At 35.6% G+C, this 22,391-nt stretch overlaps 1 protein-coding gene across 1 annotated transcript in view; it reads left to right on the top strand.

The window, feature by feature from the left end:
* The window catches only part of LOC121389844 (centrosomal protein of 104 kDa-like), a 53,401-nt gene continuing 31,010 nt past the window's right edge, over window positions 1–22,391 (top strand). The window contains exons 1-16 of the mRNA XM_041521492.1: window positions 1–77; window positions 3,193–3,315; window positions 4,109–4,200; window positions 5,084–5,165; window positions 6,930–7,068; window positions 7,910–7,975; window positions 8,513–8,583; window positions 9,514–9,623; window positions 11,010–11,065; window positions 11,348–11,369; window positions 11,856–11,868; window positions 12,981–13,548; window positions 17,428–17,583; window positions 18,506–18,533; window positions 19,381–19,480; window positions 21,133–21,231. Of these exons, the coding sequence (XP_041377426.1) occupies window positions 3,203–3,315; window positions 4,109–4,200; window positions 5,084–5,165; window positions 6,930–7,068; window positions 7,910–7,975; window positions 8,513–8,583; window positions 9,514–9,623; window positions 11,010–11,065; window positions 11,348–11,369; window positions 11,856–11,868; window positions 12,981–13,548; window positions 17,428–17,583; window positions 18,506–18,533; window positions 19,381–19,480; window positions 21,133–21,231 (1,715 nt within the window). The 5' untranslated portion in view covers window positions 1–77; window positions 3,193–3,202. The remainder of the gene's footprint in view (window positions 78–3,192; window positions 3,316–4,108; window positions 4,201–5,083; window positions 5,166–6,929; window positions 7,069–7,909; window positions 7,976–8,512; window positions 8,584–9,513; window positions 9,624–11,009; window positions 11,066–11,347; window positions 11,370–11,855; window positions 11,869–12,980; window positions 13,549–17,427; window positions 17,584–18,505; window positions 18,534–19,380; window positions 19,481–21,132; window positions 21,232–22,391) is intronic.

The following is a 22,391-nucleotide window of genomic DNA, read 5'->3' as shown; positions in this document are numbered from 1 at the left end:
CTGCATTCTCCAATGTATACATTCTGGCGGTTTGGTTCGTTGTCAAGAAGAATCCAGGTTAATGATGGTGTTATTTGGTACGCCGTATAAATATTTGAACCTTTTGTAGCACGAGTATTCCTTATTGATATTTACGAAATATTTTATTTAAGAAACTCAATATTTATTGAATTAAAAAACCTTTTGGGAACATCAAAACAGGCACCTGTTATTTTATATGTGCATCGCACCATTTATCGATCACTACCATTTTTCAATTTATTTTCATGCTCAGGGTTTGAACTTGAGCATTTGTTACCTACGGTTGTTTTGCAAGGTTTTTACCGCAGTCGAAATGCTCACCTACGGCATTTTCAGCCTGTCTGCAGAAATTTTAATCCAGTAACTTTGCACCAAAAATAAAATAAAAACCAAACCAAGGTTCCTGCAAGACGGTAAAATGGGTATGACCGTACGGTCACCCGAAATATGCCAAAAACCCGGTTTTTGGCATATTTGCAATCAAAAAACCTTTTCGCAATCAAAAACCCTCACAAAAACCATAATTCTGCCAAAATCGTATCCAATAAGGTTTTTTTTATATACTTTATTGACAGTTTATCAATACTATATGATTTACAATAAATTTACATGAAGCACAAATATTGTTGTCAGTCCTAAACATATGCATACATCCGTTTCCGTCTTGTTTGGATTTTAGGATCCGACTATTTACCCCCAAGATACCCCCAAAATACACCCAAGACACCACACTTTTTAGTAAACGTTAACGGTATTGGATGAGCAGCTTTCGGGATTGTACTATACGAAATAATTAATAGGTATGCCTATTGCTTTAGTGACGTAAATATACCAAAAACCCGCTTTACAATATTTACAATAAAAAAAGTCATTTCCCAATCAAAAAACCTCACAAAAGCGGGACAGAACAGATTTTAGATTTTATGAAGCTCCAATCACAATTAACAGGTGTGTTTCGAACAATAGGTATTGCTTTAGTGACGTTTTTTCTTTGGGAAAAAGTTTTTTGAGTGTAAATATACCAAAAACCCGCTTTACAATATTTACAATAAAAAAACTCATTTCCCAATCAAAAAACCTCACAAAAGCGGGACAGAACAGATTTTAGAGTTTATGAAGCTCCAATCACAATTAACAGGTGTGTTTCGAACAATAGGTATTGCTTTAGTGACGTTTTTTCTTTGGGAAGAAGTTTTTTGAGTGTAAATATACCAAAAACCTGCTTTACAATATTTACAATCAAAAGCAACAACATGGCACAAATTATGAAAACTGATGGGTCACTTAAAAAATAAAAAATAAAAATAAAAGGCTATTCAAACTAACATAAAGATTGCTATTTAAAGAAATAATGAGCTCTATATGAAAAAAAAATAGCTCTCAAATTTATAGTTGGGAAAAAAGGAAGAAAGAAAAAACAACACCATCCATAAACATCCACCCACCCCCATATTTCTGTATGTTTGTTAATTTAATGTGATAGGCCATAGAAGTGGGGGTGGGTGTGTGGGGTACTGGCTTCAATTTTAATTTTATTAAAATCAGTCCTGTTCCGCATTTTACAAACAAGGCGGAAACGGCGTATGCATATGTTTAGGACTGACAACAATATTTGTGCTTCATATAAATTGTAAATCATATAATATTGATAAACTGTCAATAAAGTATATATAAAAAAAAAACCTTATTGAATACGATTTTGGCAAAATTATGGTTTTTGTGAGGTTTTTTGATTGCAAAAAGGTTTTTTGATTGTAAATATGCCAAAAACCCGGTTTTTGGCATATTTCGGGTGACCCTGACGGTAAGTTAACCTTTTGACAAAATTAATTAATTTTATTATTAATATATGATTTTCATAACTCTAACCCTAAACTTAATGTTTACACGTTTAGGTCAACTAAATCAGGCCTTTGGGAATTGAAGATCTGTTGACCCATTTATTGATGACGCAGAAAAAATCCATGTAACCCATAATTTCCTTTTTGCATAACCTGTTATATCCATGAACAGTCTTTCTGCCAGAAAGAAATGTTTGGGTATAGAGCTACGGAATTGAATGCAACCACAGTCAATAGAGGGTATGGGTTAGGTTTTAAAGTTTAGCATTAGGGTTAAGAAAAGCATATGGTAATAATAAGTCATTAATTTTGTCAAAAGGTTAACTTAAAAAAATTAAATCTGCAAACAAATATGGGTATGGCACCATACCTGTTTTACCCTCTAGCAGAAACCCTGATGTAAATGGTGCTCAACATTTGTGCGAACAAAATAGGGTACACAAAATTAGATTTGCATGAGCATTGCAGAAACAAAATGACCGTTCTTGCAATTTTCAGAGGCCTATATAAATGTTTACGAAATTGGTAAACGTTTAAACGAAAGTGTCACATGTTATACATGTAGATGATTGATCCTTAGCATTTTAACTCAATGTTTCGTAATAATGTTAAATAACAATATAAAATTTGTATTAAAATGCAACTTAAAGTTTGTTTTGTTTAACAACACCACTAGAGCACATTGACTATTAATAATCGGCTATTGGATATCAAACATATGGTAAATTTGACATATAGTCTTAGAGAGGAAACCTGCAACATTTTCCCATTAGTAGCAAGGGATCTTTTATATGCACCATCCCACAGACAGGATAGCACATACCACGGCCTGCGATATACCAGTCGTGGTGCATTGGCTTGAACGAGAAATAGCCCAATGGGCCCACCGACAAAGATCAATCCCAAACCGACCGCGTATCAAGTGAGCCCTTTACCACTGGGCTATATTCCGCCTAAAATGCAACTTGTACTTTTAGTATTTAAAATAATTTCGGCAAAATATCCGACCATTATTCCCGTATCGGTTAAGATTAAATTTAGGGTTAGGGTAAGGGTAGTTTTATGGTTAGGGTGAAGTTCCCTGTTTATATCACTATAATGGTGGGGTGAGGGTATAAGGGGATATCTTTCCTCGCCCCCCTTTGTTATGTCGTGAACTAAATTATAGTAATACTGATTCTCAATTCTTTTTGACTACAGTTGACTCAAGATGCCGGTGAATATTCCTGAGTGGTGCACACCTCTGGCCAGGATGACGGTTACCGTCCCCCATTGTTATATCATGTAATAAATTATAATAATATTAATCCTGATTTCTTGTTTACACCAGTTGAGTCAAGATGCCGGTGAAGATTCCTTTCCGAGTGGTGCACGCCTCCGGCCAAGACGACAGTTACCGTGCCGCTGAACTCAACAACCACAGCCCACTCACCAAGGGATGGAGCTCAGCCAGGTAGACACGCTTTAATAAACCCAGCCTAAACATTATGACAAATTTGACAAATTTAATTTTTAGAAATCGGTAAACAATCGTTATGGTTTGACACAAGCAATTGCTCCTGCTTGTGTATGTATGTCAAAAGTGTTTCTGCATGGGTACAAAAAACTGCAAGCTTTGCCACACGTTGATACCAATGGTTTATTGACTTAAAATTACTGCCAATTCGTGCACCGAGAATGACTGCTCCCCGACATAAGTTCCGGACAGCAGATTTGTTTTTTTACTAAAAGGATTTTTAGTTCTGATAAGCACTTACTGAACTAAATTTTTGTATAGCCAAATAGCAAAATATTGTTGTACATCTACAAAATTGCACACAATGACCGAATTAGCTTTTTGGCAATGTTTTTTATCAAATATATTTGCCATATTAAAATTTAATTCACATTTAGTGATTTTGCAAACGAGTTAACCCTGAGTATTATTGTGTGAGACAAGATTTGTGAAAAACTGTTTACCGTATCACATGTAAATATCACTAATTTATTTTAATACTGAAAGTTACTGTAAATTTAACATTGAGAGAAATTGGTCTCCTACGTAATTTCAGGTGAGCAGTTTTTTTATACTCACCTTCAGTTTTCAAACCATATAAGCACTGATATGGTGAAAAAATTTATTCACATTTGTTTTCTGCATTCATTCTTTTTTTTGGGCAAGCTTAATTAATAAAAAAAAATTGTATTTCGTTGTTGTTTTTCTTTACATGGTTTGTTTTACTATTTCTAAACTGATTATGTTTCAGATATTGTCTGTATCCCCAGGACATTGTAATTCAACTCGATCAGAGAACAAGAATACGCAAGATTCAGTTGTTGTCACATCAGTTTCTAATAGGTAAGTGTGACCTACATGTACATTGGTTAAGTCTGTATTACAATTTATGATGTTTTATTAACATTAAACATTATTATCCAAATGGTTCAACATAACCAAGTTAATAATAATCATATGAAGCACATGTGTAATAACAAGGGTAATGACATCATTTTGGGAAGCGAGGTCATAACATGACGTCGCTTCCCCAGTCCTATCCCAGACTGCATGTGAAATATGACGTCATTTTGTCGTCTTCTAGTTGTGGTTGAAACATTCTGAGACAGTCCTTAGGCCTTGTTATTGATAAACCAAATTACAATAATAATATGGATAATAAAGAAATTATTACACTCGCATGTGAGTCGTACTGACTTTGTGAAACTTTTGTCAGGATTTATGTATTGCCCTTGCTCTCGCTCGGATAATACAAATGACACTCATTTTGAAAAAATCACCACGACACACAACCTCGGATAATAATGTCTATTTATGCAAGCTTTTGATGGGTGGATGCATTTGCCCCAAATTCAAGCCAAAACCTACATACTATATAGAATATTTGGTTGTTGTAGGCATAGAATATAAATATGTTAGTATGAAATACTTTGATTTCTGTAAAGGTTTTTTCTCAAAGTTTTAAAATATATTGTATTAATTTTTGTTACAAGATTATATTTATATAATGTGTTTTTTTAACTCCACTGGAGCACATTTATTTATTAATCATCGGCTATTGCATGTCAAACATTTGTTAATTTTGACCTGTAGTTTTCAGAATAACCAGCTACTTGTTTTTCCGTTAGCAGGAAGGGATCTTTTATATGCACCATCTCACAGACAGGACGGATTTTAATCTTCAAACCAGAGTTTGCATAACTGTTTGTATTTTTGTCTTTTTCAGCAACAAAGATCGAGTTTTTTGTAGGTGACGTCCCCGATTTAACACCACTGTCTTTGGACAATGTTAGATACACTCGGCTTGGGTGAGTGGAAACTCTTTTTATGAACATATTAACAAGTTATGTGATTCAGCAGTTCAAATTGTGTTTTATAGCCCCTGGGTCAGGAATATACAGAATAATTAAATTTTCTTTGCGACTATACACTTTACAGCAATTTGATTGGTCGAGAGGTCCTTACTTCTTCTTTTTTATATCTCGATGAACCAAAAACAAATAAGCCACACCTACACAGTGTCATATAATGTGCACATCGTTTTTTTCCGTTCATTATTTTATGCACCAAAAAATAATTGCGGTCAATTCTTAAATACACTATTTTGTCACAAGGCTAAAGACAGCCACTTTTGATAATAAAAACGTACAGTTCAAATTGCTTTTGTGTTTGTATTTTGTGTCGTGTTAAATTCAACCAAGGCAGTGAACATTTTATTAAGTATCGCGTCACGATTCACTAAGCAAGTTTCAGAGATCACTTCACAATTCTAAATGTTAAATAGTACAGTGAAACTTCTGTAAACCGGAATTCCCTCAACACTGAACTTTTTTTACGGCTTCTTTTTAAAAATCTGTATAGAAGAAAGAAAACCCCTCTAAACCGGATACCTCTTAAAACCAGACTTGGTCCTGAGTGTGTCCAGTTTAGAGGCGTTTTACTATAGTTATACCATATATTGCCGTGTATTAGCCGACTTTTGAAGTCTAGAAACACTTTCCAAAAGAAGAGAGTCGTCTTATACACGGAGGCAACAAATTGGAGCATAAAATTCCGATCGAAAATACTCCCGACCGTGGCTTATAAATTTTGATCAGACCCTTAGCCTTTCACAGATTATGTAACAAGAATTTGTGCACAGTATAAATAAAACCCCATCATGCAATATTATGCAGTTTTTTGTTCTTGAATGCATTATAAGTTTGATGAATAATAATAAAAAATGACTTGTTTTATTGTCATTTCAATAGTAAAAACGTATTCTTTCCAACTGTCCGCCATCTTTGTTTGACCTGTGCTGGGACCAGTCTTTCATATAGCAAATTTAAGATACAAAACAGTGTTTTTACTTCAAACAAGTATTATATTTCTAATATTATTGTTTTGTTGGGAGGGTGCATTAAACTGTAAAGTAATGCCATAAATAAATTAAGCTCAATTACCGACTGAAAAAACATAATATGAATTTCAGGACGAAAATTACTCCCACTATTGTCACATGACTATACCATATACCGTGAACAGCTGCAGTCACGGACCGCATGATCTTTTGTTTCTGTGTGCGTGGTGGGGGGATTAAACATGCCTCAATGATTTTACTTTTTGCTTTCCAGTGAATAAACTAATTACTTGTGTGCAGTGATGTATTGTTACAGCTTGAATTATTTATTTTTCTGTTATGCTTTATCAGTTCTAAATTATTTTTCACGGCATGGTAGGGACCTAGATGTTAGCATTGCCACATTGATTGCGATCGCAATTACCGTGTTTGTAATAATAAAAGGGAAAACAAATATAATGAACAAGAAAAGCACAAGTCTATTTGTTGACAGTATTATTGAAATCGATACATCATACAGCTGGACAAAAGATGACTTAGGCTTATGCACAAGGCCGATGATTTTGCGCTAGATATTTAGGGTCAAACTAAGAGGTCAGCTTATCCAAGGAGTCGGCTAATACATGGGAATATACGGTAATCTATTTTCGTTCATTAAACAAATAATTAATGTTGGGGTTTTTTCCTACAAGGTAAGATGGTGGTATTAAAATATTATGTTTTTACATTTCAGCTATGTGTCTCTGTCTGATAATGAGAAGACTGGCTACAAAGCGAGGGAACTCAAGTCTGTGCATGTCGACGCAGTCGGGCTATTCCTCAAACTGAACATTCACAAGAACCATATCAACAGACACAACCTATATAACCAGGTAATAGATAAAATAATCAACAGAAAATAAAGTTTCATTGTGGTCACCTGTAATCATTGTCCGTCACAATTGTGTTAACATTGCATAGAACATCATTTTGTAACGTTCGATTGTGGAAATGTGTCTGTTTTTAAATTCAATTTGGTAATATAAATGTAGCTCATGGATGTGGTATTGTTATTTTATATTTCGATAATCTGTTGACAATTGAATTTATTACATACCTATTCAATCCTTGCTATAGTGATAAAGGCATTTTGAAACCATGTGATAAATTTATTTTGTATCGCACATATGTGCAATATGGATCGGAACTTTTAAAATGGGGAATTTCTTTTTTCTCTTTACTGCAGTTAGCGCCTTTTTTTTACTGACATCATATATGATTTACAAATGACGTCACATAGTATTTGAAACATTACACAAGGCTGTCCATGAAACAAGTTTTGATCATAGATTTAACAAAGTGTTGTTACGACGTTAAATTAAAAGCTGTTTTTGTAAAACATAAAAGAAGGTATGTAATAAATACAGAACTTCACATACATTGTTTTCACTTCCTATTTATTGCACTCGTTTATTTTTCGAAAGAACATACCACTCAACTGCTTTGTGGTCTCGTGGTATATATATTTTTGTGCAAAATAAACGTGTGCAATAAATAGGGAGCGAAAACAACGTATGTGAAGTTCTGTATATGTATTTCAGTTCAGTTACTATTTTATAATGTAAACATTGGGTCTTTAAAATTAGCATTGTCTCTTTAATTTATGAAAATACATTGTATGTTACTGTGTTTGTTACAGTGGGTTTTTTTATTATTATTTTTGTTTTTATTCAGGTTGGAATTGTCGCAATCAATGTTATTGGGGATCGGCTGGGATATGGAACTGATGTCACTGACCCAGTAAGTATCCTTTTAATATTTATCATCAGATCTCGAACTTGAGCATTTTTCACTCACTGCAATTTTTTTTTAAACTGCCCACTGACGGCAATTTTGAGCCTGCCTGTGGCAATTTATTTTTAATAAGAGTGACTTTTGCATGACTGAAAGGTGGTTTTGCTGTATGTAGACATTTCAAATGCACAAATGTTAAATACTGGCACCAGATGTATACATTTTGCTGTCATTGAGGAGCTTCCAATGGCAAAAAAGTGCCGTCGGTAATGCTCCCGAGCTACGACAATTTATATCTCAATGACGAGAATTGCTGTCGGTACAGTTAAGTTCGAGCACTGTATCATTAATTAGTATAAAATAGTTACTTTGACTGTCACTTTTTAGGCCTGTTAATATCTTTTCTTTCTTTTTTCTTCTTTTTTTCCTTAAACAATACTATCATGTTTGCCATTCAACAGCCAATGTTTAAAATAAATCAGTCAGCTCTAGTAGTGTCGTTGAAGAAACTAAACCTTTTATTCAATTTAACTTTGTTTTCAGGATTTCTTTGTGGATGTCAGTGATAAAAGGAATCTGGAAAAAGATCCGATCCTGGATGGTTTTCTAAACAGGTGAGTGTGATATATGGCTATGTATTCATGGACCCCACACTTAGATGTAGGGATCGCACCACTAGTCGAGCCAATGAGTGGACTGTAGGCGACGAATATAGTTCCAGTGAAAAGAGGGACCCATTTGTTTATTTTATCAGTCCCCTACCAGACCAACCAGGGGGGAGTATTGGTTTCGTCTCCATCCTTCTGTCTATCTATCCCACTTACAGTTTTCCGTATGTTTATCACAATGCCTCAAGATATTGAACTGAAATGGCGATTTACCCATTTTTCACAGTTATGGCCTTGGAACGGTAGGGGACATTTATTGCTTTAGCAACACTCTCAAAATCCTATTTTAAAAAACCCCACCACAAATTGAATCTGAACTGATTTGAGTGTTGTGTTCACATGTCTGTTACGTAACTTTAAATATTTGTGAACCATTACGCGTTCAGAAGGTTGTAATATGTCGGGTGTGGATCACCAGAAGTTTATTCAGTATGCATGCACAATTCATGTAAGTGACCAAACAAATGGTTACCTAGGTGACAATCATGTAAATTGTGTTTTGGTTACCTGAGATTTTGAAATACTGTTTCTGTATTGTGGTCATTATCCAGTATTTCGTTGGATAGTGCAAATCTTTTGACTCATACGTAACGGAATATTGTGGAATATATACTGAACGAGAAAAGAAATGCAAATAATAATTTTTATAAAAACATTTTGTAAAATTTTGTTTACAATTCTTCCATTTGAATGTCATTAGTTTTTCTTTCTATTAAAACTGTCAGTGTTTTATGACTATTTTATGCCCATTTTTATAGTATTTACCAAATTAATTGTATCATGAATATTTTATGTATTTTTTTAACAATATGTGCATTTCTTTTGCAGTCAAGTATACACACACACTATTATATAATTAATGTGTCGTCGTTTCAGGCCGGACTACATCTCCCCGCTTGACGACTTGGCATTTGACATGTATCAGGATCCAGAGATAGCGCAGATTATTCGCAAACTTGAGAAGAAGAAACAGGAAGCTGTCATGAGTACGTTTCAAGTCTCCAGTCACTAACACATTTATACAGTTTATACACAGGAAGTAAATTAAACGCAACACATTTTTTTTAGCCCCGACATAGGAAGGTGTTAGGTGCAGTATATAGTTTTTAGCCTTTAATATGGAAATAAATGTTTTTGAGGTCTGTTATCCATTTATTCACTCATCCATCCATCTAGTCATCCATCCATCCATTCATCCATCCATCCATCCATCCATCCATCCATCCATCCATCCATTCATCCAGCCATCCATCCAGTCATCCATCTATCCAGTCATCCATCCATCCAGTCATCCATCCAGCCAGCCATCCATCCAGTCATCCATCCATCCATCCAGTCGTCCATCCAGTCATCCATCCATTCATCCATCCATCCAGTCATCCAGTCATCCATCCATCCAGCCATCCATCCATCCAGTCATCCATCCATCCATCCATCCAGTCATCCATCCATTCAGCCATCTATCCATCCATCCAGTCATCCATCCATCCAGTCATCTATCCATCCATCCATCCAGTCATCCATCCATCCATCCAGTCATCCATCCATCCAGTCATCCATCCATTCATCCATCCATCCATCCATCCAGTCATCCATCCATCCAGTCATCCAGTCATCCATCCATTCATCTAGCATACATTAGAACATTCATACATATATTTTAACATCTGTATCCATATACCCATGCATCCGGGGTGGGACGTAGCCCAGGTGGTAAAGCATTCGCTTGATGTGCTGTCGGTCTAGGATCTATCCCCATCTGTGGATCCATTAGGTTATTTCTCGTTCCAGCCAGTGCTCCACAACCGGTGTAATAAAGGCTGTGGTATGTACTATCCTGTCTGTGGGATGATGCATATGAAAGATCCCTTGCTGCTAATAAAAAAGAGTAACCCATGAAGTGGCGACAGCGGGTTTCATTTCTCAATATCTTTGTGGTCCTTAACCATATGTCTGGCGCCACATAACCGTAAATAAAATGTGTTGAGTGCATCGTTAAGTAAAACATTTCCTTCTTTCCATCCATGCATCCATGCATACATCCATCCATCCATCCATCCATCCATCCATCCATCCATCCATCCAGCATACCTACACACACACACACACATACAGTATTAAAAGTTTCCCATTGACATCAGTTTCTCACAAATCAGTTTTTCACAGACTATAAGTCCTAGTTCAGTGAAACTTTGGTATATAGTTGCACGTATGGATATTCATCACATTGCACTGAAAACATTTTATAGTAGGCAAAACATTTAATTCTGTGGAATCCTTGTTTTCTCTACCCTGTGTTCAAGTCATCTTTGTTTTCTCTCTGTTTTATCTCTGTTTTCTCTTTGTTTTATCACGTAGCTTTGTCTTTTCAGTGGAGAAGTATGACTATGCCAAGCAGTTGAAGCAGGCCATCTCAGAACTCCAGAAGGTAAGTTGTAGCACCAAGTGTTGTCTGTTGTCAAGGGGCCGATTGAACGCTCACCCAGTCGTACCATCAGCATCAATAATGTCGCATTTATCTAACACTCACCTGAATAAACCACAGTTAAACCTGATAAGTGGATTAATATGTGAAAATGCTGCCAATTTACGATGTTTTTCACTAATACAGCCTTTTTAAATCTAAAAATATTACATATTAATTATATCTTCTTGTTTAGAATGTCAGTACCTGCATTTTCAATTTGATACCTGAGTTACTTTATTTCAGAACATCTCTGATATATTTGTTGGTATCGTAAATCTGCATATCAGATATCCAATGAACCCTGAATGCATGATGCATGAGAGTTATCTCCCTTATTGTCACATATTATATCGTCGGCCTTTGTTCTTATTCTTGTTCAAATAATTTTAAAAGAATTAATTTATGTTTGTATAAAAATTAGTTTTTGTCCATTGGTGTTGAGCTCTAAAAATCAGTGAGGCAATGATGCTAAGAGCAGGCTTGCCAAATTTGAAAATTGTGAATTTTAGAAACAATTGGCAAATTTGATTTTCATTTGGCGAAAGAATTTCGTTGAATTCCGAGTTTACTAAATGGTATTAACTATCCAGTTGATCTATTCAAATATTAAAACATGTACCATTCTAAACAAAAATCATAAAACTTTCATTTGACCAGGCATGTAATATTTCCAGTAACACAGTATTCAGGTGTTGTTTTTGGTGGCAGGGGTTTTCCATTTCTGTAAAACCAAGTTTGACGTTTTGATCAGTTTCTCACGAACTGTGAGTGCCAGGCAATTAAAACTTGGTTTTATAATTGCACCCATCGATGTTCATCATAGTTCACCAAAATATTTTATGGTAGGGAAAATGTTTAATACCATGGAATTCCTGTATACTTTTTATGTTTCACTTTGTTCATTCATTTCTTTTCAACATCACCTGCCCTCATAACTAGTGCATATTCCCTACAGTTAGTAGACTGGTCCGAACATCCCAACAGCCAGTGGGATGTCCTGAATTCTTCTACTGTGCACATCTTCCTGTTCCGGTCATGTGACTGTAACTTCCTTCTTTTTCCTTCGCATCTTATGGTTCAGACATCCTGCTTGCACAAAGTGATTTATTACAGAAAAGTCATTAAAAGGGGCTGTTCCAGACCAGTGTATATATGGGGTGCCTCCCCCAGAAAGAAAATGGGTTACGTTTAGGGTTAGGGTTAAGAAAAGCATACAGTAATGATAAGAATAATTAATTTTGTCAAAAGTTTAACTTAAAATAATAAAATCTGCCAAACATTTGGGTATGGCGCCATACCCATTTTACCCTCTGGCAAAAACCCTGCAGACTAATCACAAGGGGTGTGGGTGGCAGGTAGGCTACTTGTTTTGTATTTTAATTAAACCAGTTATGTATGGAAGACCAGCAAAGTAGCCCAGTGGTAAAACACTTGCCTAATGTACGGTCAGTTTAGGATCAATCCCCGCCAGTGGCCCATTGGGCTATATCTCGTCCCAGACAATGCATCGTGACTGTTGTATCAAAGACAGTGGTATGTGCTATTCTGTTTGTGAGATGGTGCATGTAATTTATAAATGGAAAAATGTAGCAGGTTTCCTCTCTATGACTGTGTCAGAATTACAAAATGATTGACCTTCAAAAGCTGATGAATAATAAATCAGTGTGCTCTAGTGGTGTCGTTAAATAAAACAAACGTTTAATTTTGACAGAAAAGTTATTGTAAGGGCTGTTCTGGGGGGGGTGGGTGGGGGTGAGTATGCTGTTTGTTTTGTATACCAATCAATCGATTTCAATTAAACCATTTATGCAAATGACACACGATGCAGCAAATTCATAGGACATAGATACCAATTACCATACCTCCTGCATCCCAGCCCCTCCAATATGATAAATTCTGTAACGGCCCTAAACCAGTCTGCAGCACACATTTTCTTGCAGCAATCTTTACAAGACGACGAAGCACGTGCGTACAGCCTAACAAACGTGCCGATAGAAAAAGAAATTACACCAAAAGAACCGTACTGGCTCCCCGTTAGGTCCGTGCGACAGAGCATTCTCGACGAGCCCTATCTGCTGCCTTCCGAGAACCAGTACTTCCTCCCGCCCGACAAAAAAAAGTATTTCAGGGCTCGAAAAAACATGCGACCTTACAGATCGCTGGATGATTTCGAACCCAGACCTGATTCCCGGTCGTCAGACGAACCCTACTGGGTTCCAGTCAACTCGCCCTACTTTAGGCGATACGAGGACCTACTTCGGGGGCCAGATGTCCGACTTTTGGCACATTTGAATAGAGCAACATCGGCTTTAGACGTTCCTGAATCGGACGAACCAACGATAAGTCGGAGGTGGGAGAGCCATCGAAGAAAACTTGACCCGATAGACGTAGCGCTGAGCGATACCGATTCCCTCCGAATTAAAATGGAGCTCACGTCAAGCACGGTGATTTGTTGTTGATCTTGACAAGTTGTATATCGCAGTCTAGGCTTCTACTTTACGCTTTTCATAATGTATTACTAGCCGAGCTGTATTAACTTACATGGCATTGTAAATGGCACGTGCATAATTATAGAAGTAACTCTTAGTTAGGTGGCGGATATAGACAGACGTGTACATGTGTAGTAAGACAAAAAAGGTAAATAATTTTTAAATTCATAACAGGGAAATAAAAAATATTTTTTTAAAGGTAGGGGAACTTGACAGTTAAGACATTAAAAGACAAAATGATTTGTTTATAATTGTTACAGTAGTTTTGTTTTAATAGCAATGGTAAAAGGTAAGAAAGTTATGAATTTACTGACAGCTAATATGTATAATGTTTAAGAAGTAGTTCATTGTGATTTTGACCCCATCTGTAATTAAATTCTTGAATGGTTTAGCTCTGTCCTTAGGGCGATCTCCTGGGGGTGCGTGGGTTGTAGGATCGATCCTTCTTGGCAGACCTATGGGTTTTATTCTTATAAAATACGTACTGGAAAAATGATACTTTACTGCTAATGGAAATGTTTTTGACAACAACAACACATTTTAAGACTCATTTTGATGTGTATTAGTCCATGAAAACCAGAGAGTATAACTCAGCGGTAGGGAGCTTACCTGAGATGTGATGGACTACAGGATCGATCCCCCTCATCAGAAACATGCTTTTTTTTTTTTTACTTCATCACAACAGTAGAATTAAATTCTACCAAAAAAAATTATTTATCTTTTTGTCCAGCTGATTTTCAATTGCTGCTGCTTACTAATATTCAAATAAGAATAAAAACTCTGGCATTCCAGCTTTTGCTCATACTTAGCCTGAAGTGAAAATAAATACTTATTTAAAAAAATTGTAAATATAGTATTAATGAAGTCCAAGTAATGATATAACATGCAGTTAATTATTATTAAGTTGTTAAAATCCGAGGTGAAATCCACGTGTACATGGTAGTCCCTTTCACATTAATGCTTATTGTCAGAAGTATGTGATGGTGGCTGTAAACCACAACACTTTTGCACTTCTGTTATCCTTTAACATAGATATGCTGCAGATAGTACTTACTGTATAGATAAATTAATAAATTAATCATTAGTTTCACCAGAAAGCGCATCTAGTCTGCAATGCTGTAATAACAGTGAAGCTTAATTTCTAGTTGTACTAAAGACAAAATGGTGTGAAACTGATCTGACATAAAAAGTTATTTAAAAAAAATTGTGTTTTAAAGTAGAAAAATGATTTGTTCAAACATTTTCTAGCTAAAAACAAATATTTTTTAATTTGCGAGACAAAGACAGCATGATTTGTGTTTAACAAACACAAAAATCCTTTAAAATCTTTTCTGCTTTTCTAACTACTCGTATTAGTGAACTAGATATGAAAGGAGCATTAAGGGTTGGGGTTTCGTTTTGAACACCTGTTTCGAATTAGATTTTTAAAAAGATATTGGTAGCCAATTTAAAAAAAAAAAAAAATGTGTTTTATATCTGACTTTACCACGAATACTCCATGATTTGTAACTATATTGTATCGCTCTACAGTATTTCACACAAACCTTTGTTTGTTGGTTACATAACTTCAAAATCATGCTTATTGCCAAGCAGTTGCATGGTAAACTATTACGTTATAAAAAAATAAAAGTTGTGCACAGTTCCAGACTGATTATTGGACACTTGGGGCGTAGTACATCAGTAGAACTAAAATACTGTGTCATGAAAAAAATATGTTAGGATATAGTAACGTTTACGCAGTTTCCGTAGGTTACTTGTAATGTATTGTTATGTAGTGATGTCAGTTTCATGTTAAACATGTTAATATTACTTCGTACTCTTTGTACTCTGTTCGTCTTCAGGCAGTTCCATAAATGATCATAAAAGAAATCTATATCCAGAACTTCACAGAACTGGATCTAATAAATACAGAACTGGATCTAATAAATACAGAACTGGATCTAATAAATACAGAACTGGATCTAATAAAGAACTGGATCTAATAAATACAGAACTGGATCTAATAAATACAGAACTGGATCTAATAAATACAGAACTGGATCTAATAAATACAGAACTGGATCTAATAAATACAGAACTGGATCTAATAAATACAGAACTGGATCTAATAAATACAGAACTGGATCTAATAAATACAGAACTTTACATACGTTGTTTTCGCTTCCTATTTATTGCACTCATTTATTTTGTGCAACAACATATGTCACAAGATGATGTAGCGGTGGTCAAGTGGTGTGTTCTTGCGCAAAATAAACGAGTGCAATAAATAGGAAGATAAAACAACATATGTGAAGTTTTGTATTTATTACGTACCTTGTTTTGTTTTTACAAAAAAGGTTTCTAATTAAAAGATGTGACATAACTACATGTTCGCTTTCTTAAATCTATAATCAATACTCCATTCGTGGATTTACTTAATATTAAACATCATACTCTGCGGCAGTCTGTAAGTTTCAAATTAGATGTGACATAATTTGAACTCATATATTACATACTAAGTAACTCCATTAAAAGTAAAAATGTCTTTATCACTATGTCACTATAGTAAGTCTTAGACTGAATAGGTATGTGATAAATAACTAGTAAAGAAAAATAGTAAAATGAGGAAACCATTTTAGAAATTTTTTACTGTTGGAGAAAGAACATTTTTGTCCTCACCGTGATCATTAGTGGAACAGCCCAGAGATTAGTGCGACCTTTAACCCTTTCACTGCCAGTAACACAAGACTAGAAGCCTAGACTGAATACACTGTCGACGAAACACAAATCATGTCATTTTGTCTTGCACTTTCTGTGATTTCAGTGATCCATGTTTTCATGATTTCTTTTTAGCAAACTGATTGATGTATCCATCTTTCACAAGTGTTTGTTTAATAGAATGTTAAAGCGAGATCTGAGAATTAATTTGTTTTAAGAGTCAATATCAAAATTGGTAACAGTTTGTGTCCCGGCTCTAAATTATATTATAAAATGTATATATTGGCTTTAAAAAGCTGAATAAAAGAAGAAAAAAATTAACGAAAATAATTTGTTTTTGTTCCTCATTTGTTTCCATTTGTTGAGATGAAAAGTTCTATCAGATCAGGGCTTTAGATATCACTAATTTAGGTGCATCAAATTCTGTTGTCTGTTCTGAGTGCAACAATGTCTTTTTAGGGTATTAATGTTATTAACAGCTGCGGAAGAGTTGTGGATATTTAGAAATGCATTTCAAGTTATTTTAATCTAATTAAAACGTAACATTTCAGTGGTTATAAGATGAAATGTTTTTACATCAGCATGTTTGTACATGTATTTAATTTGAGCATGCGTATATTTGTCATACATGTTTTTTGGTGCAATCTAAAGCCCTGCAGATGTGTGAGAAATGTTTTTATTTTATTATTTTAAACAAAAATCAGGGGCCAATTGTTCAAACCTATGGTTTACAAAAAATTTCTAAACTATTGACTGACACAATTTAAATAATAATTGAACATAATGTTGAAACTACATTTAGAACAATCAAAAGTATCCATATTTATATATATATATATATATATATATATATATATATATATCAGATCTAAAGTTTATTTATATTTGTGCAAAAATAATTTAAAAGAAAATAATATTACACTAACCTGCTTATTTAACTATGAAATCAATGTGTGCTCTACTGGTGTTGTTAAACAAAAAAACCCCAACCTTTTATTATTTAACTATGATTTGAACAACTGGGCCCAGATTTTAACGAAATGATGATAAATTTAAGTCTATACATTTGACGAGTATCTATCTGAAAAAGAAAAAAGTTGAAAGATAATATTAATTTTGTGTTGTCATTGCTTGCAGGTTGGCGAGAAGCTGGGTAAGATGGAGGTTGAGAAGAGACAGGCGGTGGAGAACGAGGACTACGACAAGGCGAAGACGAAGAAGCTACAGATGGATGAATACCGCAACCAGGCGTACCGCGATCTGCGCATCGCTGAGCTGCTCGAGGCCAGTGCGGTATGTGATAAGATTTTAAAAAAAACTGAAACCCACTTAATAGTCCCCTACCGGAAGGGACTATAGGTTTTGTCTCCGTCCTTCTGTCTTACAGTTTTCCAGGTTTTTTTTAAAGACCTGGGCCCCGTTCCACGAAGCGATCTTAGCCCTAAGATCACCGTAAGTGCACAGCTAACATGTGCACTTAAGGTGATCTTAGCGCTAAGATCGCTTTGTGGAACGGGGCCCTGTATGTTAGGTTACAAATTAGTTATTTTATTAACTGAATGAGTTTATAAATGTTACGAGAGATATTTAATTCCTTTGAATTCTATTTCACAGTGTTTGCAATGCCATGACTGTTACAGATCAGTTAGTCTGTATTTCATAGCGATTTACCTATTTTTGACAGAGTTATGGCCCTTGAACTTGGGAGATAAATAAAAATTGTTAGTTTTTTAGCCTTTTTTTTTTTTTTTTTGCAATGTCTCAATATACTCCACTGAAATGTTTTGTATAGCTTTATTATATACTTATTATATACCCGTTTTTGACAGTTATGGTCTTTGAACTTGGGAGATAACACAATTGTTTTTATTTATTTATGTGGCAATTTTGGACAATGCTTCAAGATATTGAGCTGAAATTATGTGTGTAGCTTTATCATGTTCTGTTACAAATCAAGTCTAGCAATTTACCCATGTTTGAGTTATGGCCCCTGAATTTAGAAGATAAGAACATTTTTCCAGACTTCTTTTTGGGGGGGGGGGGGGGGAGGGGGGTAATGCCTCAAGATATTGAACTGACATTTTTTGTGTGGGTTTAATTTTTCATTTTTTTAAAAAAGAATATGGTAGATCACGAATTACTTATTTTATTAACTGAATGAGTTTATAAATGTTAAGTGAGACATTTAATTCCTCACATTCTTGTTGTGTTTCAGGCCCGTGAACAGCAGGCCCTGGATTACAGTGAGTCCATCTTCCTCCTCAAATCTCCTTACACGTTTATAGTGCAATCTGTATGTACATGTTTAATAACCAGTTGGTAGTCACATATAGGTTACAGTACTGACATGCTTAATTTCCTTCTGTTCATGCATCTATATTAAACTTTTTGGAATGAGACGTAGCCCAGTGGTACAGCGCTCACTTGATGCGTGGTCGCTCCAGCCAGTGCACCACGACTGGTACATCAAAGGCTGTGGTATGTGCTATCTATAGGATGGTGCATATAAAAGATCCCTTGCTGTTAATCAAAAAGAGTAGCCCATTAAGTGGCGACAGCGGGTTTCCTATCTCAATATCTGTGTGGTCCTTAACCATATGTCCAACGCCATATAACTGTAAATAAAATGTGTTGAGTGTGTCGTTAAATAAAACGTTTCCTTTCCTATATTAAACTTAACCCTTTACCATCCATCCATCCATTCTTACATTTATCCATCCATCATCACATCTATCCATCTATGCCCAACTACTGTCCAAACACCTGGCTTCATATTCATAAACATTCTTAAGTCAGCTTATGGTACTTGAGTACATTTATCAATATGGGGCCAGTTCCTCGTTTCCATCCATCCATCCCTTTCTTCCCCCCCCCCCTCCCCACTCCTTCCCTTATCCATTCCTCCTTCCATTCATTCATACTCTAACCATCCAACCATCCATAATTAATCCTTTCCAATATCTGTCATTTTCTCATTTTAAATGCTTAATAATGTTCAACAGGTTTTCTTGTCTGTCTCCAACCTCCCACCCTCCCCCAAGTTATATGTTTTGTATGAGTTTTTAGCAGTATTGCATTGATACCTTTCAGGCTACCGCCAAAGGATTTCACCGAGAATGTTAGAAGTGTACCCCACCCCGCCACAGAGTCCTCCCCGGTATGACGAAAGGCCGCTACCCACCGCCAGACGGTAAATGAATTATCATTATTATTATTATGATCATTATTATCATTATCATTATCATTATTATAATGTTTACTAACATAGGTTTAGCATTTGTCAGGGGCTCAAATTATCTCACTTTGGTGTAGTGTTTATCTGGGAGTTATCTCGCATGATGCGTAAGTAGAATCCATTATTAGATTATAACTTAATTTTTACTGATTACTAACATAGGGTTAGTGTTTGTCTCGGACTTAGTTAACTGTGGTGCACAAAAGCAAAGAGGTGTGGTGGTGATGGGGAAACAGTTTAGGTGTTGTGCATCCATTACACATCTTCAGGCAGATGTTTTAAAAAAAACTTTATTCTCGACTAACAAAACTTCAAAGTTTAGCTTGACTTTAAATAAAAACATTGACTGAGCTCAAATTAGGACAAACCCCTCTCCAAGAGCAATAAAAAAAAGACTGTACATGATGAGACAGGCAGTATACGAAGTAAACATCTAATATTCTATGTGGCCCAGATTTTGGAGAACACTTTTTTATTATTGGTTTACATTTTGTGTAGCTAAATAAAATTTTATTTCTTATTTTTTGCTAATTTTAATTTGCCTATGGGTATAATTACCAGCATGGGTCTGCTTCCTTATGTAAAATGTTTACCAGGTGTGGGTTACATGGTGTGGGGTGCGATGATGCATGCATTAGTTGAGTACAGAGTAGAATGGTTCTAGAACTCTAGTTATAGACTTGGCACTAGATGCAGTAACATTTTAGTTTGTTTGTAACTAAAGTTTTATTTATATTTTCACTTTTAGTTCCTCGTTCATTTAACCATCATTCTTTTTCATTGTCTATAATATTGCTTTTATTAATTATTTAGTTCTCAATTCTTACTGTCTTGTTGAAGAATAGTAAGATTAATTAGGTTAGGTTCTGCCCATGGTGGCTGTGTTGCTGTCAGTTAAAACAAGGAATTTAAAATGTCTGTAAAGCAGTTGGTTAACTCGAAGTGCATATAGTATACCAGAGCTTTCGATGTCACTAATTTGGGTGCAGCAAAGTGGTTTTTTAAATGCGGTAATGTTATTAACAGTTGCTGAAGGTTTGCAAGGCTAGCACTAGGAGAAAATTTCGCCAAATTATCTACGGAACTTCACAAATTGCATTCAAATTTTTTATATTACATCAATCGTTACATGAAATGATTTCACCAAACGGAAATAAAATTTTCTACTTATTATTAAAATTTGCAATGAGCTAAAATTGTAGATATTCAGAAATGTATTTCAAGTTATTTCAGTCTTAATTAAAGGTTAACATTTTGAGGAGAAATAGTTCGAGATTTATTGTGGGCTCATAGTTAATCACCGTGACACTGGTGACATCTAAAGCTCTGTATTCATTATAGACACCTACTCTAACCCATGGTCATCAGGGATTCTCCCAAAGGATATGAGGGGTAAAATTACGCATACTCTAAAATTATTCTCTGTCAAAAAGCCTGGGTCATGTAGTCCACATTTAGAGAAAAAGAAAATTAACCATTGAATATTTTTTTTATTTAATTCTAGAAATGATATTTCACTATTAACAGTCCTATTCTCAATCTGTGCTCTGTTGCAGTGAGTTTTTATCTCTTATATTAGAAAGATATTTCACTTTGTCCCCTTAAAGGAATAGTCAGGTTAACGATAACCCCCCCAAACCCGATCCGGACGTGAAAGAGGCGAAGGAGGGCACACCGTACGAAGAGAGACAACTCCCCATCCACAAGTGAGTACTGCGTGGTTGTCTGCCCCTGCACGTGATGTCGTCGCTAGCACCGTCTGTGTGTTTGTTGTCTCACCGGCTTTGTTTATATACTGTATTTATTGTTACAGTGTATGTAATACCTGCACAGAGTAGGTGTGTGGTGCTGGTGTTTGGGTTTTGCTGTAACCTAGTGTATTAGCTTTTTGGTAATTGTTGGTTGTTAATGGCACTGTCTAAAGACTGGTTTGATGTAACGATTCACACAATATGAGACAGAGACAGACAGAGAGAGATTTATCACTTGTTGGTTTTATATGACATTGTTTAAAGAGTGGTTTGATGAAACGATTCACCATTTGAGGGAGGGAGAGAGACAGAGAGAGAGAGACAGAGAGAGAGTGAGTGAGTGAGCGTATGTGGGTGTGTTTGGCTTTTGTTAACACTATTCATTAACTAAATATATCTTTGGTCATACTTACAAAGAAAAATGTATTTCTGAAACTCAGTTGACCAGTTTTTGTTTCAGTGTCTCCAGATTTAAATGTACATGTTGGACAGAATGTTTTTTATATATATATATATTATATATATATATATATATATATATATATATATATATATATATACTCTTCAAAAGAAGAAACGCAAAACCACATTGTCGTAACATTTGGAGAATTGATTTAATTATTTTACTGGTGAGTCCGATAATTACCAAATGTTGCAGGATTGTTCACAATTCACTCTAGTCCATTGTGAGTAAGTGATAGGACACACCACCAAGGTCAAGGTCATCTGGAGTCAATACCGGGTGTGGCTTCCGCGTGTGTTGACAACTGCCTGGCACCGCCTGCCCATTGAAGCAACCAGAGTACGGATGACGTCCCGGGGGATGGTGGCCCACTCGGCCTGCAAGGCTGCTGCCAGTTCGGACAGGGTCTGGGGCTGTGGTTGTCGCTGTCGGAGGCGTCGGTCCAACTCGTCCCATAAATGCTCAATTGGGTTCAAATCCGGTGATATCGATGGCCAAGGAAGGACATTAATGTTGTTGTTCTGTAGGAAAGCCGCTGTGAGACGTGCTGTGTGAGGCCTGGCGTTGTCATGTTGGAACACTGCGTTGGCGTTGGCCATAACTGGAACGATGTGTGGCCGGAGGATCTGGTCAATGTATCCCTGTGCATTCA

Source organism: Gigantopelta aegis, chromosome 15, assembly GCF_016097555.1.
Source record: "Gigantopelta aegis isolate Gae_Host chromosome 15, Gae_host_genome, whole genome shotgun sequence".
NCBI classification, from domain to species: Eukaryota; Metazoa; Mollusca; class Gastropoda; order Neomphalida; family Peltospiridae; genus Gigantopelta; species Gigantopelta aegis.
The sequence above is the reverse complement of the archived record's forward strand: the minus strand, read 5'-3'. Positions and strand labels throughout refer to the sequence as shown.